The 26,577-nt window shown below is 39.7% G+C and overlaps 2 protein-coding genes across 13 annotated transcripts in view; both read left to right on the top strand.

The window, feature by feature from the left end:
* The first annotated feature begins 54 nt into the window (after positions 1 to 54).
* Positions 55 to 2,235, top strand: LOC127390698 (protein CCSMST1). The gene is made up of 2 exons (XM_051632569.1): positions 55 to 1,334; positions 1,403 to 2,235. The coding sequence occupies exons 1-2, from the start codon at positions 1,003 to 1,005 to the stop codon at positions 1,737 to 1,739; spliced, it is 669 nt and encodes a 222-aa protein (XP_051488529.1). The 5' UTR covers positions 55 to 1,002; the 3' UTR covers positions 1,740 to 2,235.
* A 606-nt stretch (positions 2,236 to 2,841) lies between these two features.
* The window catches only part of UNKL (unk like zinc finger), a 46,538-nt gene continuing 22,802 nt past the window's right edge, over positions 2,842 to 26,577 (top strand). For 2 of the 12 annotated variants that reach the window (XM_051632555.1, XM_051632554.1), the window contains exons 1-7: positions 2,842 to 2,917; positions 11,308 to 11,484; positions 14,290 to 14,423; positions 16,344 to 16,479; positions 17,268 to 17,385; positions 17,900 to 17,984; positions 22,202 to 22,347. In XM_051632555.1, coding sequence (XP_051488515.1) covers positions 2,847 to 2,917; positions 11,308 to 11,484; positions 14,290 to 14,423; positions 16,344 to 16,479; positions 17,268 to 17,385; positions 17,900 to 17,984; positions 22,202 to 22,347 — 867 coding nt within the window. In that variant the 5' untranslated portion in view covers positions 2,842 to 2,846. Of the gene's footprint in view, positions 2,918 to 4,722; positions 4,933 to 11,307; positions 11,485 to 12,214; positions 12,279 to 13,925; positions 14,007 to 14,289; positions 14,424 to 15,657; positions 15,872 to 16,343; positions 16,480 to 17,267; positions 17,386 to 17,899; positions 17,985 to 21,696; positions 21,971 to 22,201; positions 22,348 to 26,577 lie in introns of those variants that run through there. The other 10 variants (XM_051632566.1, XM_051632557.1, XM_051632556.1 and 7 more) reach the window with 10 other exon arrangements.

Genomic DNA, 26,577 nt, shown 5'->3' with positions numbered 1-26,577 from the left:
GCTTTTTTATTTTCTTTCATCAAGCATGGTAGCTAGTGGTGTAAATACAAAATAGTTCAAGACCAGTCATAGAACCATAGAATGGTTTGGGTTGGAACGGACCTTAAACATCATCTAGATCCACCTGCCCATGTTACTGTAAAATTTGGTGCTGAAAGAACCCTCTAACACTTGTCTTTAAGTTTTAGAAGGCAAGCATTCCTTATTGCAGTGCTGGATGCATGAGAGATGGTTCTCAAAGTGGTGCATGCCCTAAGTGACAACAGGCAAGACTTACATTGTCCTATGAGATACATATGTATCAGATTTCCTGGAAATCATTATAATATTTGCATTCTCCTTATGCATGCACTTTAAGCTTCTTACGTGGGGGTCTTTGGTGGTCTGCTGGGGGAGTTGTTCTGAGGTGTCCTTTGGTTAATCCCTTCTCTGACACATGCATAATATTGGGCAGCAAGTCTAGCTGGTCCTCCAGTTTCCAACTGCAAGGCCCCCAGTTCCTCAGGTTCGTTGTGAGTTTACCTGCAGAAGGGCTGCAGACTGCCCGGGTAAGCCCCGATCAGCACCGGTTCTCTGAAGTGTCAGAAACGGCGTCTCTGGACTTGCACAGGCAGGGCTGGACTCGCAAGGTTCACCCTTCCCTCTGTCTACAGGATGTGCCTGTGTTGCTGACTGATTGTTTCGTAGCCAATCATTTACCCAAGAATGTCGATTTCACAAAGCACGTTGTTTCACAAGCATCATTTCATTTCAGGATCTTTCTACTAAATATACAATAAAATAACTAGCAAGCTAGCATGCAGCAGTCAGAAAATTATGATATAAATGTATAATTCCAGTAAATATCTACTAAGCTTAATTCTATCTTAATCTATTTTCGTTACATCTAATGACGTTCTGCAGCCAGCGCCCGGGGGCAGGGGCACCTCCCGCCGCGGCCGGCCCGGGGCTCCGCTCTCGGCTCCTTCATGTTCATCGCGGGGGCGCGTCCCTTGTCTCCAGATGCTCGGCCTCGGCCACGCAGAGCTGGAAGACGCGTCAAAGTACAGTATCAAGAACATGTCACTCCATTTTCACGCCGCCTGCCGCGCAGACCGCGGCAGCAGCGCTCCCCAGCGCTGCGCTCCGCCCTCAGGCCGCCGTCCCCTCTGGGAAGCGGTGCCGGACGCGGAGGCTGCTCGCGGTCTGGCGCAAAGGTGCTCTGGAAACACCGGCTCGTTACCAAAGAGCCGCCGTGCTCGGCGAGCGGCGGGAGGAGCCGCGCAGCAGCGCCCGCCCCCGCGGGCCCGTTCCGCTTCCGGCGGCGGCATGAGCTGGGCGCTGGGCCGCGCGCGGTGAGCGGGGGCGCGGGGGGCCGGGCCGGGCCCGCCGGTTCCCGCCGCTGACGCGAGTGTCTTTGCAGGGCGCGGCGCTGCCTGCGCCTGCTGGGGCCGCGGAGGGGGCTGGCGCGGCGGGGCCCCCCGGGCTCGGATCCCGAGGACGGGGGGGCCCTCCCGTTCTCCGGCAGCAAGGCCAGCCCGCGCGTGTGGAGCGTCGGCCGGTCCATGGGCAGCGACCACGAGCGGCCGTGGGCGAAGGTGCTGCCGCTCAGCCTGCTGTGCGCGGGGCTGCTGCTCTGGTGCGTGCTGAGGGAGAAAACGGAGGTGGACGAGCGGCTGGAAGCGGCGTTCTCCGGGCCGGTCGCGGGCTCCTCGGAGGCGGCCCCGGGAAGCAGCGCTGCCCTGCGGGGGCAGGACTAGGCGGGAGCGCGGCGGCCCCGGCAGCTGCCGAAGCCTGCGGCTCTCACCCGGCCGGAGGCTGCACGGACGCTTCCGTGGGAAAACTTGTTTTACCAGCCTGTCGGCAGCCTTATCTTGGAAGCCGATTCCTTCATGTATTCTGCTTTCTGTGCTGGTTTTGGCTTAGCAATTTATACTGCTGTTGCAAGGAGTAGTTCCTTCATTGCACGTGAGGTATGTACAGGATGTATCACAAATCAGCTAGTATCGGAAAATACGTTTTATACAACCCATCTCTCTATCATGGATTATTTCTCTTACATACACGGTTTACTAAAATATCAAAGCTGTAAGGCTATAAAATTGCTGCTGAACGTGACCTTCGTTTGACATTTTGCTAGTCATAGCGTTCAACTTATTTTGAACACAGTTGTAAGTGTATGACTTGTTAACATGATTCTTTGTGTTCTGATTCTTTTAAAAAATTCACTAAATAACATACAAATTACCTTATAAATGCATAGTTGGCTTTCTGAACTAGAACTTCATAGACACGCAGTATTTAGGTGATCATTACTAGTAGGAAAGAATTTAGTGGAGAATCGAAGTGATTGGCTTGCGTGATATTGCGGAGGAAACCCCTAGTTTTATTGAACAATGTAGTACCTAGTTTTTCCTACAGATTCAGATATTCAAACTTGCATACTCTGGAGACTTCTCGGAGAGGAAGATTCTAAGCTCCTAGTACAACCTGGTTCTCTTCAAAGTTAGAGGCATTTTCTTTAAGCTTTCAAATGTAAAAATGCAAGGCTGTTGTTGTGCCATTCAAATTCTTAATTACAAAAGCAAAGGAAAACAAACCCCAGCACGTCAGCAGCCGGTGGGACAGCGGGCGCTGCGGCGAGCACAGCGGCGCCGGGCTGCGCGCGCCGGGCTGCGGGCCCCGGTCAGGTGGGTCCCTGCGGTGCAGCAGGCCAGGCGGGTGCGGGGGCTGGTGCCGCGGGGCTCGGGCGATCCCGCCGTTCCCGGGACTCCCGCCGGGGCAGCGCGCGGCGGGCTGCGGCGCGCGCTGGCGGGCGGGGCCGGAAGCAGCGCGTTGCGCCTGCGCGCCGCCGCCCGCCGGGGGAGATGCCGTCGGTGTCGCGAGCTGGGCCGCGGGGCGGCGGGTCTCCGCAGACCGAGCAGCCGACGCATTATACGTAGGTACCGCGTCCTGGAGACGCCCTGCTCCCTGGGCCCCAGCGCCGCGCGGGGACGGCCGCAGGACCCGAGGCGGAGGGCCCGGCCGTGTGCCAGGCCCGCTCCGCGCGGCCTCCCGCGCTGGCGGCTGAGGAGGTCTGAGGAGACGGAGCAGCCCTGGCTGGCCTCCGCGTGCTGCTTTTCCAGCTCCAGGTGCGCGGGGAGGAGGCCGCGCTCTGTGGCGGCCAGATGGAGGCTGCCTGGGCACGGTTGGCTGTCGAGCGCCTGCGGCGGCTCCGCGCCTTGGGCCCGCTCCCCCCCTCGCGCCTCGCTGGCCCGCGCTGCGACCCGCCGGCACCGCCCGGCAGCCCGAGCCCCGCAGCAGCCTCTCGCCCTCCGGCACCGCCCTCTTCAAGCTATGACAGCAGCCCTTCCACTTCTAAGCGTTGTGTAGCCAGCCTCAGCACGAGTCCTTGGGGCCTTCTCGGCGCAATTTTCGCAGACCTTCCCGTACTCAAAGACAGCTCCCATCCTCTTAGAAAGCCGCTCCGTTTTCTTCTGATGTGCCTTGTAGAGTCTGCAGCCCTCTAGCACTACCGACAACCCATCTCATGTAGGATCATGTGCTCCCAACAGATGCATAATAATTTATCACCTAATTTTGGCATTCTTTCAATCCCGTCCCCTGTAACATCACTGTTTCCAGATCACGAGAATGTTAGTGCTTACCTGGATACTGCTGCAGCGTGTCATACAGGTCCAAAACTTCTGCTCCTTTTGTACAGTTGTTTTTCAGTCCCCCCAATCCTGGATAGTTTAGAGGTTCTTCTCTAAAGACGTGCTTCATAACTCTGTGTCATTACATCCCCCATTTAGCAATTTAAGCAACTGGGAATGAAAATATGCTGCTTATTCCTATTTCTTGCCCTTTCCCTAGATCTTCAGTTCTCTGTAGCCTGTTGAACATCTTTTAAAGAACTCTGGAAACTCTTAAGCTTCTGCAGAGCTCCCATATAGCCCTTCCTCTGCAGATACTGCATAACTTTAGCAACATAATTAACTTGCTAAATTGGCTAATAGGTACATAAAATGAGACAGGAAAAAGTGTTGTCTTTCATCCTTTGACAAATGCCATAGTAGTGCCTAGTCTGGCATGACCCTGATATTCTATGGAAAGTACCAGACTTTCTAACTAGTTTCTATGCCTTGAGTGCTAATGAAGGACTGTCTTACTAAAACCTAAATAACCTTCAAAGACCCCAGACTGTATCAACACAAACATAACAGTCACTCAAGTAAGTTTGCTGAAGTCCTCTCATGGCCTCTGATGGCCTTCATAAAAGTCTTAATCCTCTAGCTCTCTATGTGGTGTATCCATATTTTCAGAATATTGTTATTAAGGGCTAATATTTCAATTAGATCTGGTATTTAGCTGAAATAGACCTTGTAGGACTGTTTTGTATGGTAGCAAGCAATATGAATGCTCATTCAGGTAACTTGTTGGATTTATAATCTGGTGGTTACTTAGGACAATATTCTAAACACTGCTTTTTCAATTAATATATTTATTTAATTTTAGTTACAAAACAGTATAATTTGCCAGGTATTCTGCTATATTTCATTAGTAATGCATCTGTCATAAAAAAATGAAGTAATTTGTATTCAACAGCTAAGCAGTAAAATGTGCACAGGAACTAAAACTGTATACAGGTACATTTGTACAATTTTTCATGGGCTATGTGCACTGAATTTTCGAGTGCCCTGTTAATACTGTAAAAATGTGCCTCCGATAAGATAAACTTGTAACACAGTTTAATTTTTTTAGGTATCTAAAGGAATTTAGGACAGAGCAGTGCCCCCTATTTTTGCAGCACAAGTGTACCCAGCACAGACCATTTACCTGTTTTCATTGGCATTTCCTAAATCAGCGTCGTCGTAGACCTATACGAAGGCGTGATGGGACTTTTAACTACAGTCCAGATGTTTATTGTACAAAATATGATGAGACTACAGGAATCTGTCCAGATGGAGATGAGTAAGTGATTTCTTTCAGTCCTAGGTGTTTACAGTATTATCAGTGACATTAAGGAAAGGTGCTAATTTCTCCTTAGTGAAAGTGATCAGTTGACTCTTGCTGCAGATTATTTGAAGACAGATTTCTGTAAATGATTTGTAATTTTTTTTGGCACATGTATACTTTTATATAAGCATGTATTGTGACTTGTCTTTAAAACATAAGAAACTGGTTTGCTGCTAGTATTGGTCCTTCACATTTGTGCTAGTGTTCTTGCTGCAACTTTTTTCTTTTTCCAGTTTTTCTTTCTTTTTCTCCTAGCTACTTTGACTAGTAGGTGTACTAGTAGGGCCTGTATAGAGGTGGCTTCAGGATGTAAAACTTACCCAAGTTTTCTGAAGATTAATGGGCTGTAGAGGAGTATGACAATTTTGTCATGCTTCCAGTGAGAAAAAGAAAGGAAGGAGTTCACTCTTAGTTGTCTGACTAGCTTGTTAATGTTTGCATTTCCTTGGACATGTTACTCTTCTAGGTTAAGGCTACAGAGGGTCTTCAGTGAATTTAGGGAGGGATAGAAGCTTTGTGGAGATGAGAATGAGCAAATGGTACAGTATGGCAGGCAGGCATATATGGGGGAGCCTAGTATATTGTGGTCATATGTCAGACAACCTACCTTCATCTGCAGTGATGGAAGCAAGGAAGGACTTCTGACAAAAAGATTTGCATTAAGGCAGTCAGGAAATATGTGGTTATGCTGGTCACCTATTTTAAAAATTGAAGATTAATTGTTTTGGTTCATTTAGTGTATAGCAGCAGTTTTCATGGAATAGGTTTCTTTTGTGTTACAGGCTGTAGTCACTGAAGAAAAGGTTGGGGTTTTTTTTGCCAGAGTCGTTACAAACTGAACAACAGAGATAAGAGAAGGTAAACAACAACATTACACTAAGCAGCTTGACAATAATGAGTAGCATGCCTGTGCAGTATAAACAGCAAGAAAAAAGTCTCTGAGGGATGATTTGAAAGAAGACAATTAATTACCTTTTTAAGGTGTTTGTAAAGCACTCCTGCCAATCCTGAGGCAGTATGAGAAGTTATTTGAAAATCAACATTGGAGGATAATTGATGCTCATGTCATGGATTGGCTGGGGACAAAAATTGACCTCTCATTGTTGAGTGATACTGATTCTAAAGGAGGAAAAAGGAACTAAGGTTTAAAAGGGTTTTAGCTGGTCATGATTGAATTGTTAGAAGCAAATAAGAGGAGATGTTTCAATAACTGAGATGTGAGGTGGAAACCTTTTTCTGCAGTTGGATTGGACATCTTGTCCCCCACAGCTGCTGAAGATTACTCCCTGGTTGGGAGTCTAAATGACAAACAGGGTTAGGGTATTGTATTGTCTGGCATAATGGAAGTATGAAGGAGTTGGCAGAAATAAGATAAGTAGTGCAATTCATACATCTGTTTTAGCATGTCATGCTTACATTTTACATTAAATAGATTAGCCAAAAGGTTATGCTTTTCAAGTTTGTGTTTTGTAGTGACATTGCCCAGATGTAGAAGGATAAGAGCAGGGCCCAGAGTTGAAGTCCTGTGAGACCCCTCACCAGAAGCATAAGAGAATGTTGAAGTTGGAAGGTATGCTGCAGGAGAGATAGAGAGGAAAATGTAAACATAACTCAATTCCCATAAACAGAGAAGAATCATATTTCAAGGGGAGAAAAAGTGGGGCAGGCAGACAGTAAATTAAGAAAATTAACCAAGATATGAATAGAGAAAATTGAGTCTGTTTTTTTTTTTCTCCAGAAAATGGGGAATGGGCTGCCTAAGGAAGTGGTGGAGTCACCATCTGTGGAGGTATTAAAAAAAAGTATAGACATGGCACTTCAGGACATGCTGTAGTGGGCCTGGTGGGTTTTTTTTCTTTGGTTTGTTGTTTTGTTTGGTTTTGTTTTTTTCCCCTGGGTGGATGGTTGGAGTCTGTGATGTTAGAAGTCATTTCCAAATGTAACCATTCTGTGATTCTTTGACTCCACTGTAAGGTGAGATTATTTGAGACATTTGTGAGAGAAGTTTCAGCTGAACTGCTGAGGCCTTATTATAGATTTGATCCTGATAACTGGTGGATAGAAATGGCAGCCAGCTGTTGTAAGCTGATAGCTGATTGAAGTTAAGGTAGAAGAGAAAAGTCATACAGGGCAAAGAGGAGGGAAAGGCAAGAGAAGTCAAAGGTAACTTGCTTAATGATAGAAGATGCCAAAACATGTCTGTTATGTCAGGGATAAAAAACTGAGAACACCATTTCTTATAGTGTGGCAGCATTCATGTTTTGGAACTCAGCAAAAGAAGTTGTTTTTTTTTACCCTGTTTTGTCTTCTGCCTAAAAATGTAACCTTTTATTTGGAGCAACTTCAAGTTCTTCTAGAAATAGGCTATAAACAGTAGTGCCTTCATTTTATGCTGTTTGTGACAACAGACAGGTACTTTATGTCTTTGTTTCTCTGTTCTGCTCATCTGAATGCACAGCTAGGTTAATACAGTTTGTGAGAATTAGCAAGAAAGGTAGAATGATGACACCCATAATTGTTCTCAGGAGCATACTTTCAAGACAGTTAAAGTAGAAATTGTTGGTTTCACCCAGGCTTGTCTGTGATATTTCTTTCTAAATTTCAACTTGGACTGAAAGAAGGTCCAAAATCTTAAAGCTGCTCAGAAAGGGGCTCTTCTAAGGGTAGCAAATTAAAACTGTGTTCCAGGGAAGAGCCTGTGAGAAAGACTAGATTACTTGCAGAGTTAGAGGCAGGTATTTTGAGCAGGGAGTAAAGTTCCTCCTAATTTCATGAGTGAGGGTAGAAGTGATACTCTTTTTTAATCTGATGTGTTTTTCAACCATTGTAGTCAACTGATGTCAGATTCTAAAATAGAAGATTATTTTGGGTATGTTAGAATCTGTAACGTAAGCCTGCTGTAAAAGGGAATGAATTACAGAAGCCAGCTACAGAAGAGCACTTCAAGTAATCATAGGAAAAGCTATGTCAGCACCTCAGGGTTGAACAGAAGTAGAACTATGTAGTTGTTTTCATACACTTAAGAAGTAGTGTTAGCCTGGAACTGTTTTATTCTTAAAGGATATCTTTGGAATGTTTATGATGTGAATTAAGAACTGTCTGAAAAGGAAATAAACATCAGTAAGCAGTTAACCTTTTAAGCTTTTTGTGAACATATGTTGTTTCATGGTAAATAGATCTACTTACTTTGAACAATGTAGCAATAGTTTTACTTTGTGAGATCTGGCTGCAGAAAAAAAAACTGATTTCAATAGTTAAATGTTGTATGTAGACTCGATTAGAACTTAAACATTCAGAGTAGTGTTCTTTACTGATTCTTGATTACTAAGTTAGGATTCAGTACGTTTATTTTTAGCTGGGAGATTGCTGTAGAAATACAGGCCATGAAATAGATTTGTTATTCTGCCTGGGAACTACTGTTTCTTTTTTTTTTTTTTAATAAAAACTTTGTTCCTAAGGAATAAGTGATGTTTGAACAAGTTTAGCACCAAAATATGGTGCATAAGAACTTACGTTTATCATAAGTTCTTATCATAAGTTTATCAGTTCGCAGCCATATAATCTGATGGTAAGTAAAATCAGCCATTTTAAATTAAAATACTTGTCCTGTTTAAAGTTCTGTATTACAATGGTTTATGCTCCATTAAAATATTTAATTAATAAAGTGAAGGTAAGATATAACATCCCTCCAGTTCATTAAAGGTAGAACATCTGCTTTGTGCGTATTTCAGTGAGTTGGCTTAGTTTGATACTGTGTGTGAATCAAGTACTATTGACCATCTAAAAGCTGCTTTTATTAGGGGTCTTTGCCTTTCTGACTAATATCCTACAATGAACTACAGTTGATTAAGATGTCAGTGGTTAACAGCATATATATTACTGTGCTATTTTATGAATAACACATTTTAATATAAAACATATATATGCAAAACAATGCCATCATTTTTGCTCTTTGGGGTTTGCATGCTGTTTAGTCCCCCTGAGTCACCTTTAGAACTAGCTCTTTATCTAGTTCTTTACAAGTCTTAGACAAAAATCCAGTAACAATCTATCCCAGTCACACTGGATAGCCTAATCGAAGCATGCTGTTAGTTTCTGGAAGAGGGTTTCAACTGTTATGGGAGGCAGGTAGCAAAATAAGCAGTAGGCAAGCTGTATTTTCAGTAAAATTCAGGTTTCATTAGCTATTGATGGCACAAGTGTTGAGTCTTAGAGCAAGCAAAACCAGGTTTAATTTAGCAGAAGCAAGAGTCTTGTGACACAGTTTATATTTCATTCCCAGCTTGTTTTTGGATTCTGTGTTGTCTTTTTATGGAAAAAATTATGACCTGAGTATCTTTTCCTCTTTCACGTTGCATTCAAGTTGTGCGTAGCTTGTCTGACAGTGACAAGCAATGTCTATATTCCATTGATTTTATCCATTTTAAACAGCAATTTAAAAATAACTGAAGGCTTTAACTTTTTTTTTTTAATTATTCTTTCTTTTGTGACCTCCTCTGATAAGGCAGTATTGCTGGGGAAAAAATGCAGATATCTAAGCAAAAATGTTTGCCCCTTGGAAAGGAGCCATGGAATTAGAGACAAGCAATGAGATGTAAACACTTGTACACTTCTTGCATGAAAGATGAGACATTTAATTCCTGTTCCCAACAGGAATGAGCAAACTTCAGTGGATGAAAATGGAGGCAAGCACATTATGCATAAGAATATGTCAGAGTATTCTCACCTTTGTGAAGTGTGCATATATGAGTGAAAAAATAGTTTGTAATTGATAGTCTGCTGAGAAAATTGAGATATTTGACCCTTGTAAAGATCCTGCTAGTGATGGGACCATTAGCAATAATAAAAATATAGCTCAGGTTGCATTTCTTTTTGTTTAGAGTTCTGTACAGGACTAGTGCTGGCAAAAGTATTTGATTGACTCTTGTGGATTTCCAGTAACAGTGCTAGCAGAACAGGAGGGGTTGTGTCAGTGCTATTCACACATTACAGCTTTGAGCTGAGGCACTGTAATGGGTCCAACAAGGATTATATATCCTGTCCGCCTTTCAGATCTGAGCATAGGCTGTGCTCTATCTTACACTGACAAAATGAGACGTAGCACTGAATTTGGTACACCTAGTCTTCCCAGGAATTAATTCTGTTGGGATTTAAAGAGATGGGTATAACACACTAGCTGCATCTCATTTATCGTGGTTAACAGAATGCTGGTTTTAAATTCCTACAAGGAAGCAACGTGAGTCTCGGAAATCATAAACAGTATCAACTTGAAGTCAGCACAAGCTGCAGGTGCTTAACACAGTAGAAAAAAAATTATTATTTTGATGTAAATATATAAATACCAGAGGTACAAATATTTGCACGTAATTGCATTTGATTAGTCTAGTTTCTAATTAACATTTTTAGAATATAGTAAATAAAGTTTAAGCCAGCATAAATTCTTATGAGTGTTAAAGTCTATTTAGAGCTTTGCGGTTCTCCCTGCATGCAAAGCAAAATAATTCTGTTGGACTTTTCACTTGTTCTGTCTCACTCTCTAAACTTCCCTACTTTGGGGAAAGTAGTTTTTGGAGATTAGTATTTTTTTCAAAACCAGCAGAGACTAAAATTAATTACATTGAAATAAATGGAGAGAGAACGGTTATCCCAGTGGAGTTTTTTTTGTTTGTTTGTTTGGGGTTTTTTTGTTTATTTGTTTTTAAAAAATTGATTTATTTTGGTAGTTGAAATTATAATCCATACATTATTTTAGCCATTTTGAAGTATAGACAGTATCTTTACTTAGTTGTGTATGAGAGAGTATTAGTATATGTACAAAGATGTATTACTGATGTTAAATTGTTCTCTTCCTTCTAATAGAAGAATGGAATGGAATAGATTTCCCCTCAGTGTTCAATAAGTTCTATGTCTATAAAGAGCAGGCAGGAAAAAGTTTATCATGTTTCAAGTACCCCTTGATTTTAGGTCATGATAACATGAACAAAAAAATAATCTTGTACCTCTGAGCGTGGAAATTATTTGAGCTTGTGTCAGTATGGAAGATGTCATTCCTTAGCTCAGAAGATGTTATTGCTTATTAGTTTTATTCATAATATCTCTGTGAGCCAGTGTGCTATACAATCTTATACTTTAGCAGAAACTAAGAAATAGATTAGTGGTTTTCATTTTGAAGCTGATTTGTGATGCTGGTTTGTTTGGGACAGTTTTCCTTTGAAGAATCCTGCAAAGTCACTTGTTATAAGTTGATAAGAGATATAGCACAATTCATAATTTAATTATTAAAAACAAAACTCAAAGCAATGCTCTAACTTTTCTCTTTCTATTCTGTAGTTGCCCTTACCTGCATCGAACAACAGGGGATACAGAAAGGAAGTATCATCTCAGGTATTACAAGACTGGAACATGCATTCATGAAACAGAGGCCCGGGGTCACTGTGTGAAGAATGGAATTCACTGTGCCTTTGCTCATGGTCCACATGACCTGAGACCACCAGTATATGATATAAGGTAGCCTTGTTTCAAATTATTCACCCTAATTAGCAGGAAATACCACATCTGTTGTCACCACATACCAGAAAATGCAGTATGCTTTGCATGAAAAATATCTTTAGTTTGGTAACATGAGAATGCAATTCACTGTGCATCACAGTAGCAGATAGAAGCATGCTGGGAAATACAAATACTAAGATTTTGTAACTTGCAATTTCAAGACCTGTGTATGTAATCATTATGACTGATGGAAGACTCAGATACTCTGCCTTTTGTCATTTATGCCATGCAAATTTGCTTGTGGTTTTTACATTCATAGATTTATTATTTTGTTAAGCCAACTTTCAGTTCCCAGCTTCTATGTTTGACATTTTGCCTACTGACATTGCTGTTTTTTAAATTATGTTGCATTTTTTCATCTATAAGTTATCAGTATTATTTTCTGCCTCTCTAATGTGTAATGAAGTTATGTTGAAATAAGGTGCTTTCTGAATCAGGGTAGTGGTAGGTAGGAGTTTTAGCTGTGGCCAGAGCTGGGAGATAAGCAGGTTGTTGGGGGTTATTACAAAAGGGTGGAAGGGGAACTCTTGCTATAGAAGGTGATCTGTATATACTCAATAGGAAAAGATACCAGTTCCTAGAAAACTTTGAAGCTTTGGAGGGTCACAGGTATCTCTTACTGGATGCTGGAAAAGCATTCTGGGGAAGTATCACTATACGCTTGCCCTATTCTTACACTCTTCCCTAGGCATCTGCTATTGGCCACTGTTGGAGACAGGATTCCAGGCTAGATGAACCTTTGATCTGAGCTGGTATGGCTGCTATCTTACATTCTTACTTTTATTATCCCTTATTCCCAGCCATCTGTTGGGAGATCATAGCTTTCACTTCACAATAATTTTAATGAAGTTAGTGCCTTTTCAGTAATTCCATAATTATTTAAATTCATTTTGCCGCAGAATTTTGCCTCTGCTCCATTGCCAGGTCATATACTGTTTACTGATACATAGCTTTTCTTTCCAGAAGACTTTCTTCAATTAGCTAGCTGATGCTTCTTCTGCAAGACATCTGTTCATTTTTTTTCTTCATTTTAAATTTCCTCATTTAGCATACGCAGCATAATGTCATGTCAGTCTGGATACAGAATGTTTAGTGTCTTTGTAGTGTTTTTTATTGTATTAAAATGAGGAAGCAATGTATAGCAAGACTGAAACCAAGCTGCGTACTCTAAATGCCCTTTAATGTGTTACATGATTGCTTATTGGTGATTTGCCAGCTGTAGAGCATGAGACGGAGCTGAAGACATTTGTGATAGGAGTCTATGTTTAATATCTTGAACCTACAAGTAGGCAGCCTCAAAATTCTTTGGTGTTTGTGAAAAACGTTGCTTCTCCTGATTTCAGGCATAAAGCATTCATAAGGAAGTCAATTTGGTCTTATTTGTACTTTGATGGTCTTTTCCTGCTATGATAGACACAGATCTTAGGATTTCTTCATTTTATGTAAAGAGCAGAGAAATAACAATATAATCATTGATGCAGGTGTTAACTTTATTCCCCTTAATAGCCTTGTTTTTCTATACATCCACCTTAAAGAAAAGCACTCTCTGGGAATCATCTGTTTTCCTTCTCATTTTCTAAATCTGTAAAAGACTGTTTGAAAGGTTTTAGACTTGGCGTTGGGTCTGTCTTGTGTTCCTTTCTCTTTGGGATTTTCTTTCTTGAAGTATACCTGGGATCTGGGAAATTCTTGAAATATATGTAGGTAATACTGTAACTAGTTACATTATAAACCACCACACCTTTCAAACTCCTCAGAGATCCTGAGTAGGAGTATTTTGTTATGAGAGGTAAGCTCCTTGAGTATTTGTGTCTAGAGAAAGTGGTGCCATTTGAAGGTAGAGGGCTTTGATTCTCAGAATACTATAGATACACCTCTAGTATTTGATTCCTCACCTTGCTTCTCTGTTGCTTCAAAGTCTGCCCAATATAATTATGCTGTAGTATCTTTTTTAAAAAAACATTTTGTGCTGATTTACCGTTGTTGAACCTCTGTGCAGCTTAATTTCACTAAAATGGTGCAATAAAATTCTCTCAGATTTTTTGGTAGAGGTTTTGTGCCATTTATACAATAACTTTTCGTTTGGTCGTAGTCTGTCTGCTCTTTCGGCAAGCTTGTGGTTGCTTACTTGCAGAGCAGTTGTAAATTCCGAAGAGATTGCAAATCCACATAATGTTGCTTGTTACTAGGTCTCCTGAATGTCTTCACAAACTTTATTGACAAAATCTTACAGTGAGCCAAAAGTACCTTGGCTACTTTTAGATGATGTAGGGTTCACTAGCTGTAGTTTGTGCCTTCCTTCAGTCATAGCTTTTCCAAGTCTTACAGTGTTTAATTCTCCTTTGTAAAGAAGTTCTGTATTTCTGATCACCCATATTGCCCTTTCTATATCTTTTTAGTTGTACCATGTCCTATGTGGCAGTGGAATATTGTAAATTAACAGCATACTCAAAATGTCAGCATACAGATGAGCATTGCAGGTACAAACATTGTCTGTACTTAATACCAACGTTCTTTCATGTGTTCTTTTTTTATTTGTATGACATGGTTATTCTTTATGATTGTTTGCCAGCTTTGGCACGAGTTACTGTTTGAAATACAGTAAATTTCTAATATTTAATTTTTTTTTTTTACAATTTAGGCTTGTTAAGACCTGGGTTAATTGACATACTTTTGATAGACTTGGACAGGATTACATCTGCGACAGATAGGGTTACTGTAGCTATACAGTTTAGAAGTGTTACTATCTTTTCCCCATTCCAGAGAATTTCAGGCACAGGAAACCTTACAGAATGGGCAGCTAGGATGCGGTGAAGGCATTCCAGATCTGCAGCCAGGAATTTTAGCAAGCCAGGCAATGATTGAGAAGATCCTTAGTGAAGATCCAAGATGGCAGGGTAACGTTATCCTGTCTCCTTTCTCTTTCTTTGCTGATGTTTGATCCAATTTGTTGATCCTGGGTCTTTCATATGGGAGAAGTACAAAAGTTCTTTTATCAGAGTAAAGAATTGGTTGATATAAGTAATATGGATATTTGTGAACAAGTTGCACTCTTTCATGTTTATATTCAGATTGTATTTTGAAAATGTTTTGTTTTGAAGCTATTTAATAAGTCTTTTTCAGTTTACTTGAATACAAGTGTTGCTAATTTGTGTGAAAAAATGAGTTCTGTCTTGTGCTGAGTAGTAGTAATGATTAGTCTTCCTTTTTTAAGTCATTGATGGGCTAGTTAATGGACTGTTATTCTTGGCTGAGCTTGACTAATAGGAATGAAGTAGAATATTAAACAGAAAATCAGAATAGAATATTAAAATACAATAATGTCTTGAAAGTGATATATTAGGTCTCTTAAATTAAGTTGAAATGCCCTAGTTTTCTTAAGGCTTTCAAACTTGGTTCTCATGTTCTTGGTGTAGAGTTGCTTGTTATGTAGCCAAAGATGTTAGTATCAGTTGGATTTTGTTAAGAGCTCTTGCCCAAATTTTACTTGGGAAAAGACTGCCGGGTACAATTACTTCCATAAAATTCATGTGGGGACAGTAACACAGGAAGAGGTCACATGAAGATGCTGTCTCTTAGGAATTCAAAGGGAGAGAATTGTGTGATACTTGTCCCCTCTATATTTTTAAAATCTACCATAGGGTGAATTCCAACCATTTAAGTACTAATAATGTGTAGAGCTTAATTGTCAGCTCTAGGTCAAAAAGTACTGTATGTTTGACAAAAAAAGACAGCAGAATTGGCCAACTACAAGAATTTCTATTTCATTCCGTGAATTGTGGCATGTCTGTATTATATGATGTTGTATAGCTTTTGTCAATCCCTGTAAATATAGAAAGATTGCAGAGAGCTTTGAGAATTGAAAATAATCCAACCAGTGATTTCAGCATTATTTTCCTAAGCCTTTAATGAAACTGGCAGAAAGGACTGAACAAAGAGTAGACTCCATGTGATACTCTTAATAATGGTCTTTGCTGTTGGAAAGTACATCATTAATGATTCTGAGAACATTTCTTCAGCTAGTTTTCCACAAATCCTACAAGAGTCTTGTAATGTTGTGCAGTTTATTTTTGAGAACATCTCAAGCTAGAAGGTTTGCTAAATTCAAGATATATGACATTGACTGCTTCTCTTTTGTCTACATCCATTTGCTTACCTTAGGAAGAAGATTGATTGGTTTGATGTGATTTACTCCTCACAAACAATGCTTACAGTTAGCTAAATTGTACTTTATGATTTATTTACAAGCTCCATTGTTTTTTGAATTTTTCTGTTTCTAGACAGAATCTTGTATGTTATCTAGACCCTCCTTCCTGGCACCAAAGATGTAGAGACAGAGGCAAAGGTACAGAAGGGGCTCTAGAATTTGTCCAGGCAGTTTTACTGAACAGCCTTTACATGCCTTAACATGAAAGCAGTTTTGGTGAAATAAGGACTGTCAAGATGAAACTCAGGAGAAATCCGGATATAAAATTGCATCAGTTTTTAGTGTTTGTCTTACTAAAATGAAGAATGTTGTTTCAGGTGTTCATTTCCACATAGTTTATCTACCTATATAGATTACTAGTGCTTGCTTGTGTACTTCATTGTAATATTGCTGTTGAATATAAAAGCAATGAAAATGGCTTTGCATGTAAATGTGTTAGACTTTTATTTTAAGAAATGCAAGACTCAGTCTAACTTTATAGAAATTGGTTGGTGGGTGTCTGTGAATCATAATTTTTTTACAAAAAGCAGTGTGATACCTAATCTTACTAAAGACACTATACATGCAAAAAGTAGTTGTTTATTTCTCTTAATTTGTGACCTGTTTACAGACACAAATTTTGTATTAGCTGGCTACAAGACAGAACAGTGTTCCAAGCCACCCAGACTCTGCCGCCAGGGTTATGCATGTCCACACTACCACAATAGTCGAGATAGAAGACGAAGTCCCAGAAAATTCAAATACAGGTACATAGATAAATCTTGAGAATAGACTGTTTGATTGGTCAGAAAGTTGTTAATGGACTGATGTGTTAGGAATATCCAATCACATTATAGAAGAATCCAAAGGAAATAAAAACGCATCTTTCCCTCTAGCCTTGCTTAATTTTTCGGGGGGGAAAAACCCTTCTGTTCAGAATGATCACACAGTTCTGCAGACAAAAGCTATGAAGCTGTAATGTAAATATCCTTCTTCCTTGTGAATGAAAACAATTTCTATAATTCATAGCAAAAATTGGAATTACTAAGTCAAGCCTTCTTTTTATATGAAACGATAAATTATAATTTCTATCCTTTTGCTGGTTTTCTTCTGTAATTTTTCATTTCTGAGCAATTTTTAGCACAAAAAATTAATACATTGCCTCTCTTACTTTTCATCACTACATCATCATTACATCATTTTACATCCTTCTCCATATACTGATTTCTTTATTGTTTTTAGTGGGGTTTTTGCAGTGAGACTGGGTTTAGAACTTATGGGCTTTGCTTGACATTCTAAGGACTGTGAATACACGTAATTAGAGAGGAGATAGATATATATATATATATATATATATATAGATATATAGATATAGATATATATAAAAAATCCTACTAGCTCATCTTTCTGTCAAAAATTTCCAAAAAGTTGAGTCCCTCAGAATTTATAACTTAATAGGTCCCAGAATCTGAGATTCTGAGATTTAGTGGGAAATTATTTGAAATTTCTGCAAGGAAGCAGATAGGAACGTGCTCTAGACATAACTTTTTTCTAGGTCCACTCCTTGCCCCAATGTAAAACATGCAGATGAATGGGGTGAACCTTCAAGGTGTGAAAGTGGGGATAGCTGTCAATATTGTCATTCTCGTACAGAGCAACAGTTTCATCCTGAGGTAAGAACTGTGTTTCTACTTACTTTTAGTGATTTCTAAGTTACTATGGATTAGTTTATTGATTAAATACATTTTTAAATGAAAAAATGTGTCACTCAGCAGTTCCAGTTGTTCAGATATTTGCTTTAGCAAAACAAGTTTGCTAAAAAATAGTTATTTGTACTGCTGTGGTTTTCACTGGTAGGCATTTTTGTTTGTACTGCTTATGAACAATTAATTTTCTCTGGATTTGGGCTTAAATAAATGTGTCTGCTTTTTTACCTGGCGCATCCAGTTGTGTGGTTAGAATAGAAATTCCATACAGCTGTTATATCTCTGACCTGAGGCTTCAAATCTAACCTAAATTTCCAACCTAAATTTTTTTTGGTTCATAATGAAATTCAATGTATTTACTAGTGGTAACAGTTGCTAGTAAATACTCAGTATTTTTCATTTAAAGGTTTTAATATTTTCTAACTATTTTGTCTTTATGTAACAAATATGTTTAGATTAACCACCCTTCTGTTTTGTTTAGATATATAAATCTACAAAGTGCAATGACATGCGCCAAACAGGTTACTGTCCACGTGGTCCATTTTGTGCATTTGCACATGTTGAAAGTAAGAGAACTGTTATTTTGTCTCAGTGTTCATAAAAGTGAACCATAATTTCTAAGCAACTTAATATCATTGATTTTGATGCATAAATGGTACTTGATGTCGCTTGCTTTTAGAAATTAATTACATGTTTTCTAGTATCTTATATTGCTATGGGAACTTGCTGCATTTGCATCGAATTTGCATCAGCAAATCAGTTTGCTGCATCAGTAAAACAAGAGGTACTTTTCCTTACAGGTGCAACTTGTCCCTGTAAGTTTTTTGAGCTTGATTGGACAATTTTCTACACACATGCTTGACTTTAAACTGTATCAGTTGTCCTTTTAAAACCTATAGTAAACTTCTCAGGTGAAAGTTAAACATCATTGCAAGTATTTGCAGAACTAGGGCCTTAGCTAAACTGAAAAAGAACACAGAGAAAATTGTCAGCTGTCCTCTTTCCTCCATAGCCCACTTATATATTCACTGCACTCAAACTGTTAAATACAGAAAAAAGGAAGAGGGACCATTGCTTTCCCAAGAGAGCACCCCATTCTTCAGTATGCATCTACACGGATTAATTCTGCATATGCATCATGGTATGATTTTTTTAATATGAGTATCGAGTTCAGTTACACCTACACACTTCCTGCTCTGCAGAATGTGAAATGTGCAGTTGCCTCAACAGCTTTTCCTATCTTCTTTTCAGCTGTGATGCAAGGCAGAACTTGAAGCATTTCTGTGTAACTGGTTTCTTAGAGTTGATAAATCTTCTCTTTTTTGAGTATGTCTTTTTTGCTTATGTCATCAGTAAAACCTCATATTTATTCTTCAAAAAGAAAGAAAAAAACAAAAGTTCTGTGCCTATCTTTTTGCCTTCTGGTTCTGTAGCTGAAAAGAGGGATGAGAGATGCTTCTGAGTTTGGAAAGCTCCACATTTCTGTAATTCAGTAGTACTTATGATTCTTTAGTGGTAAGCAATGGCAGTGTCCTCTCTGTCTAATGGTCTAGGGCAAATGTGATGTTCTGTACACCCAATTATTGTGTCACTTCCTTACCTAAAAGACTTTCAGTGAATAGTCATTCTTGCCCACAGCTCTTATTTCTGAATATTTGTGGAATGGCCAGCTTGTCTTTTAACTTCTGTGGGATGACAGCCAACATGGCTTCACCAAGGGCAAATCATACCTGACCAATTTGAAGGCCTTCTATGACAAGGTTAGAGAGATGGTAGATAACAGCAAAGCAACTGACATTGCCTACCTGGATTTGTGCAAAGCGTTTGACACTGTCCCACAGGACATCCTGGTCTCCAAACTGAAAAGACATGGGTTTGACAGATTAACCACTTGCTGGATAAGTAATTGGCTGGATGACCACACCCAGAGGGTTGTGATCAATGGTTCAGTGTCCAAGTGGAGGCAAGTGACAAGTGGTGTTCATCAGGGGTCAGTACTGGGACCAGTATTGTCTAAAGTCTTTGTTGGAGACATAGACAGTGGGATTGAGGGTCTCCTCAGCAAGTTTGCTGATGATGCCAAGCTGTGTGGGGTAGTTGACACCATAGATGGAAGGGATGTCATCCAGAGGGACTTTGACAGGCTGGAGAGGTGGGCCGGTGACAACCTCATGAATTGATAATTGTGACATGCTGCAGAAATCCTGGGGGAGAAGACTACATTTTCTCAGTTTTCTCCCTTAGAGCATACTGAAGCATAGAATGATAGAATATATTGGGACCTATAAAGGTCATCTAGTCCAGCCCCCCTGCAATAAGCAGGAACATCTCCAACTAGAGCAGACTGCGCAGAGTCCCATCAAGCCTGACACTGAATGTCTCCAGGGCTGAGGTCCCCACGACCTCTCAAGGCAACCAGTTCCAGTGATGCACCACCCTCATATTAACAAACTTTTACCTATTGTCCAACCTAAATCTACCCTTTTCTAGCTTAAAACCATTACCCCACATCCTGTCCTTACATGCCCTAGCAAACAGCTCTTTCTCAGCCTTATCGGCTCCTTTCAGGTATGGGAAGGTCTTGATTAGGTTCCCTGGAGTCTTCTCTTCTTCAGGCTGAACAACCCCAACTCCCTCAGCCTGTCTTCGTAAGAGAGGTGCTCCAGCCCTCTGATCATTTTTGTGGCCCTCCTCTGGACGCTCTGCAGCAGGTCCACATCCTTGTTGTGTTGGGAACTCCAGAGCTGGATGCAGTACTCCAGGTGAGGTCTCACCAGAGCAGAGTAGAGGGGCAGAATCGCCTCTCTTGAGCTGCTGGCCACACTTCTTTGGATGCAGCCCAGGATGTGCTTGGCCTTGTGGGCTGCAATTGCACATTGATGGCTCATGTCCAGCTTTTGATCCACTAGTACCCCCAGGTCTTTTCCCACAGGGCTGCTCTCTAGCAGCACTTTCCCCAGCCTGTATTCTTACCTCTGGTTGCCCCAGCCCAGGTGCAGGCTCCTGGACTAGGCCTTGTTGAACCTCATGAGGTTCACCTGGGCCCACTTCTCCAGTTTATCCAGGTCCCTCTGGGTGGCATCCTATCCCTCTGGCATATCAACCTCACTACCCAGCTTAGTGTCTTAGGCAAACTTGCTGAGGGTGCTCTCAATGCCATTGTCAGTATCTGTAATGATAACAACAGTTATCCCTGTATAGACCCCTGAGGGACACCATTTGTCACCGTTTTCCATCTGGATATTGAGCCATTGACTACTACCCTCTGGACGAAAACATCCAGCCAATTCTTTATCCACTGAACAGTCCACCCATCAAACCAGTGTCTTGTCAACTTAGAGAGAAGGATATTGTGGGGGACCATGTCAAAGGCCTTGCAGAAGTCCAGATGGGTGACATGCATAGGTGTTCCCTTGTCCACTGGTGCAGTCACTCCATTGCAGAAAACAGGTCAGTCAGGCAGGATTTCCCCTAGTAAAGCCCTGCTGGCTGTCCAGAATCACTTCCCTGTCCTATGTGTGCCTTAGCATGTCTCCTAGGAGGATCTGTTCCATGATGAATGCTGCCTCCTGTCTTGCCTCTACAGCATGGAGAGTGTACAGGATAAACTCAGCAGAGCACTTGGAGACTGGAATTCTTTTGAGACCCCGCAGTGTCACAGACACAGTTTTGGGTGTCTTGATCATTATTGTTTTTATTCTTCCATTTGAGTCTTGATTCCTATGAGAGGAATCATTCTTGCAGGAAGCTCATTGACAATAAACAAGATTTGCATCCCTAAGGAAAAGTTAAGTATTGTGCAGGCTAAAGATGAAGAGGGCTGAAGGAGAGTCCAGTTTTAATAATTTGGTTGTTATTCTACCTAAGGAATATCTTTCTAATCTGTTGCTAATCTTTCTACCCTAACCACATTCTACTCTGTAGTATGAATTCTTGTGCTCTTTAAAAATCTCCAGAACTCTGAAACTTTGAACATGTTAGCAGAGTTAATTGAGAAGCAGCAGCTTAATTTTTTTTCCACATAGTTGCATTAGATAGGATTTTGTACTGATCAGGAGAGACTTATATGGCTCAACCAACAGGTTCTATAACTCTTTGGCTTGATTCATCTGGAATGAAGACCGTGTAAGCAGCAAATCTCAACAAACAAACTTGAGATCTTGCAGGAGTGTCCACTCCCTGTCTCGGGTAGTTTGAATAGTCTATTGGAAGTTAGATGTTTGATTACTGGCAGCAGGAGTGCCTTTCTGCTGTTTGCAACAGCATTAAGCTTAATTCAGCAGCTCTGACATTCTGCGTCCTGTATCTGTAGAATAAAATAGTTTCTGTTGCTTCCATCGTAGAGAATGGAGCTGTTGATCTTATCTTCGGTATGAAAAGCATGAAAACAAAGAACTTTATCAGTATGATGCCATTGTTACCTTTCCAGACAGGAGTTCTAAAAATGTTGTCTTTAAACTCTGGTGCTCATAGAGATTCTGGAAAATAAAGCGAAATCTGGAATACTTTAAGTATATTAATTTCTGTCTGCCTCCCACCAATTTTTGATGGAGTAAGTAAATAAGAGTGTCACATTTGTTAGTAGCTACAAATACATAATGGTGAATTATATTATTCTTATCTTGCCTTTATGCTTATATTTGAAGAAAAAGAGAGAGATTTCTTGTGTGTGATTGATGTTTCCATGTGGCAAATGCTGTGTTTGATACTAGATATCTAATTGTTAAATTCACACAGCTAAGTATCAAATCTGTGTGTAATTTGTTGGGGATTCCTTCAACAGAGGACACCATGAATGTAGTCATACTGCAAACTGGTTGTCAGTCAAACCACCTGTTTTCAACAGACAGCATAGGAATTGCAAATGAATGGAGCAGCAGTCTTAACTCCACAAACAGCATTACAAATAGCAGTGGGCAGTCTGGAAATGTAAGTGTAAATAATTCTGGAAAAGTTACTAATAACAATCACTGTGCCAATATGCAATGTTTAACATCGTTTTTTTATTTTTTTGTATTTCATCAGAAGAGAAAAAAACAAAACAGCTATAGTGAATGTTAGGCAATAATATTTGACTGGTACTATAAGCGTAAATGGAATGTCTGCCCTTGGCATGAGTTTAAACTGTGTATGATTTGTGTTTTCCATTCTTGTTTTTTGTCTTCAGATGCAATATTTTGAATGCTACAGTGAGGATCATCATCGTTAACTTAATTTACATATGTCTCTTTTTTCTATAGGAAAGGTTTCATTCATGGAAGATCTTGCCTGATCCTAGCCCTCTCCTCTGCCATTATTGGTTAACATTAGGACTGAATTAATGTCCTACCTGAACGTGCTTTATACTTAAAACTTCTTAGAGTGGCACAGTACATGCAGTGTGCTTGGTACTAGAGAGGTGCTTGATTACAAGGGTGATAAGTGTAGTTTATATTCGCAAATTTTATCAGTTAAGGATGAGGGAGAGAAAAGACATATATATTGCAGAACTTATCTTTCTTTTAGTATCAGTTGTAATAGATCCTTCTGTTAGGTTTTATGTTTGTTGCAAAACAATTATATATAAAGATACTGACATCTCTCATGTTCTCTCCTGACTTGCGTTTTTCTTTCCTCATTTGCAGTGCAGAGCCATAAGCACATACACATTTATTCCCAGAATTTTTACTTCTACCTTCTCAGTGCTGTTGATCTCTACTGTCTGGTTAGAAACCAGATAAAAGGACATATTTTAAATAATGTTAAAAAGAAATTGCCAATAAACAGTGCAGTTGTTTGAACTCCTGGATTTCTTTCATGTAGCTTCATATCTCTATCCTGTAGATTGAGAATAAAGATACCGATATGCCTCCATTTTATCTTTCCAGTGCAGAAGTCTGCTTTGTGTATGAAGAGGTCTGAGAGAGGGTATGCCTTTTTAGTTAGGAACCTAGTTTTCTTGTTGCTAAGGTTCTGAAGCTTTCAGGAGAGACCCATAAAAGCATCTATTGCTAATGAAAAATCAGGTTTGTCTTCTGTTTTTCCATGTTTAATTCTTAAGTTTTGTTTCTTGCTTTCACCTTCTCCATCTGCTGAAAGCTGCTTAATTTTAGTATTTAAGCAGTCAGGCTGTTTTCCTTCCTCCCTCCATTTTATGTATCCCAATAACTTATTTACATTCATGGTTTGTGCTTTTCTCTCTGTTCCAATAAGCTGCCTGCCTTTCTGTCCCCTCCTTCATCTTTGTTCTCATCACTGTCAAGACACTCGCCCTGAGTAAACTTATTTTAAGTGTTTTTTATCATGCTGAAATTAGACTTCTGTTCCTCTCTACCTTTGTATCTTCAAAACAAAATCTTCCTATTTATCTTCCAAAACTTCTTTCACATATTCTGTTACAGTATGCTGGGAGAGTATCCTACTGTACTATTTGCTTCTAGAGGAAAAGAATGATGTAGTATTTGAGCGACTTAAATTGAGTTCTCAGCTCAATCATAAAATTCCTCTGACTCTAAGAAAGCTGCTTATGTCCTGATTTCTCTAATATGGTCATACTATTGCCCTATCTGTTAACGTTATTGGAAGAGTGAGTCCATTAAGATTCAGTATGATCCAGGTTGATAGTGAGGGAGGCTGTATAACTGTTTAATTATATACCTTCTTATCTCACCTATACTGTATTCTTCTGTGTTCATCTAAGTTGCCTTGTCATTCCTCTTTACTTAACAATTCAGAAAATAATCTCCTCTTCAGCCTTTTTTAGTAAGTGTGAGTTCAGTTTCCATGGAGAGCTTCTACGTCTGTTCCTTTACATCCGTGTTCTGCCTTCTGGTTTGAAGCATCTAACATTATACTTTTGTCAGTCTCTTTGCTTGATTGAGTGGTTGTTTTAGTTTAGTTTTTCAGAGCAAAATGGCACAAAATTATATTGTAAGCTCTTAATGCTGACATTAATGCCACCATTGATACCTACTGTAACCAAAAGGATCACAGGAGTGGCACCCTATGGTCTTACCTAATGGTCTAGATACCTGATATTACCTGTTTTTTATTCCGTACCTCAAGCCCAGGGTGAACAAGGGCATCATTCCCCACTTATGGCACTGTTGTCACCAGGACAGGTAATCCATAATGGCTGTCTTCCTTCCTCCTGCTTGCCCTACTCTTCATTAGGCCACATTATAGGGGAGCAACCATGATGTATATCTTCCTGTGTTGGTAAACTAATCCTGTGTTGTCTAGCTGAAAGAGTGGACATGAAATACACATCTGAGAAACATTTTGTGCAGATTAGGAAATTCATCCTTAAGTTGAGTCAGTATCTTATCTAAGTTGGTATCTTTCTTTGCATGTTAGTCTGCCTTCACTGTCTAGTCATTTTATTTTACATATTTGTCTGCTGCATTAAGCAGCCTCATGCTACCAGAAGTATATTTAAAAATGTACTTACAAGATGTAACTATGTTATTAATAAAGTTTTCAAAATCTTCTGATATGGAACTGAATACCATATGTTTTTATTGACAATTTTTTTTTTCTCCCTTGAAAGACAATTTCCTTTTTTCTGGCCAGTGTCCTTTTATTTTCTTCTTCTCTCTAGCATAAAGAAAGGATTTCAGTATTTTAGAGCTGAAAAAATGTGCAAACTTTGAATCACCATGCACAGGGGAAATCCTCAGTTTAGGATCTAGGGTAAATGGTAACAGAAAGGGAAATGTTACATACTCTAACAATCTTGTGGTCAAAACATGAATTCTTCATTTGACTTCTGAGGAGATTTTGTCTGAGTAAACTTTGGCTGTCAGTCAAATTATTTTTGTTGTGGTGCCCACTCCTCTCTTTCTGTCATCTCTCAGGCTATGTGTACATTTCAGACTGTTGTGTAGAGAAGCTGTCTTTCGATTTCAGAAGCAATCTAAGTAATTACAGAACTCTACACAGATAAGGTTGATGACAGGAGATTTCATGCCAGGGGTAGGACTGAGTGAATGCATAGGTAATAATCTTCAGCGAATATAAGGCTTACATTTGATGGGGCTGGTTTTTTTCTATCCAGAGTTAAGACGTCATCTAGGTTCATGTCTGTCCTCTACCTGATTTATAGAAATTTGAATCTGAAGTTCCTGCTTCTTAGGAGTGACATTTTGAAGTTACGCTATTCAGGGGAGAGAGGTATCTCTTGTTAAAATTGTGATTTGTATTTGAACAAACCAAAACAACTTTGGCAGAATTTCACTCCGTTATTGTATTGACTAGTTCAGGTCCTTCAGAGCTGGCAGATTCTGTCTGAGGAGGAAGAAGCACAGAAGTGATTGAAGTATGTGTATCATCATTAAGTATTCTCACCACCTGGGTGTTAAGCATGAATGTAACTGTTTACATACTGCCTTTGTGAGTTTAGTTCTAAATTTCTAGTCTAGTTCTAGTCTAGTTCTAAAGTTTAAGAAAATTGATACTTAAAAATGTAGAAATAAGCAATGCCCACAATTCCACTCAGACATATAGGATGCTGGCGTCTGAGTTAATAAATTTCAAGTTGATCAGAATTGTACTTTTAGCAGAAAAATTGTCCAGACCTACTTACAGATTGTATCTTCAGCTTGAGACTTTTACTTTACAAGTTTAAAATGCTCTGGAAAATCTACAGCAGAACTAAAGATTGTACATTCAGTAATGTTTTAAATACAAAAAATGTTAATTTACTACTAAAAAAAAATTCATATTTAAGAGTTTCAGAAGATAGCCTTTTGAGATTTACAAACAATCTCTGAGATACTTTTTACCAAGATGCTACATGTCTTTTTATTTTCTAACTGCTTGGCTTGATCCAAATGAGTTATTTTAATAGAGTGAAATGTTGTATAATGCTTGCATTAAACTGTAAATTAAGAAATATATGAATGAATGGAAATCAGGGTTGTCAGAAATTAAGTATTCCTTTATTGTAAATTAGTATCCATGATGAAGTAATCTCCACCTGTGATTGATTTTGTGTGTAGGAGCAAACAAGGCTGTATTCTGATGTATGCCAATACATCTCCTTCTGAAGTCTGCATATTTACACTAGCTCTGTGTTGCTTTTGTCATCTGACACTTTTTTAAGCTAATACAAAAAATGTATATAAAGAAACCAAAGTTAGTTGATTGTATTTATGAAAGACTGAAATTAGTAATTTGATT

The sequence above is a fragment of the Apus apus genome, chromosome 14 (genome assembly GCF_020740795.1).
Source record: "Apus apus isolate bApuApu2 chromosome 14, bApuApu2.pri.cur, whole genome shotgun sequence".
NCBI classification, from domain to species: domain Eukaryota; kingdom Metazoa; phylum Chordata; class Aves; order Apodiformes; family Apodidae; genus Apus; species Apus apus.
The sequence above is the reverse complement of the archived record's forward strand: the minus strand, read 5'-3'. Positions and strand labels throughout refer to the sequence as shown.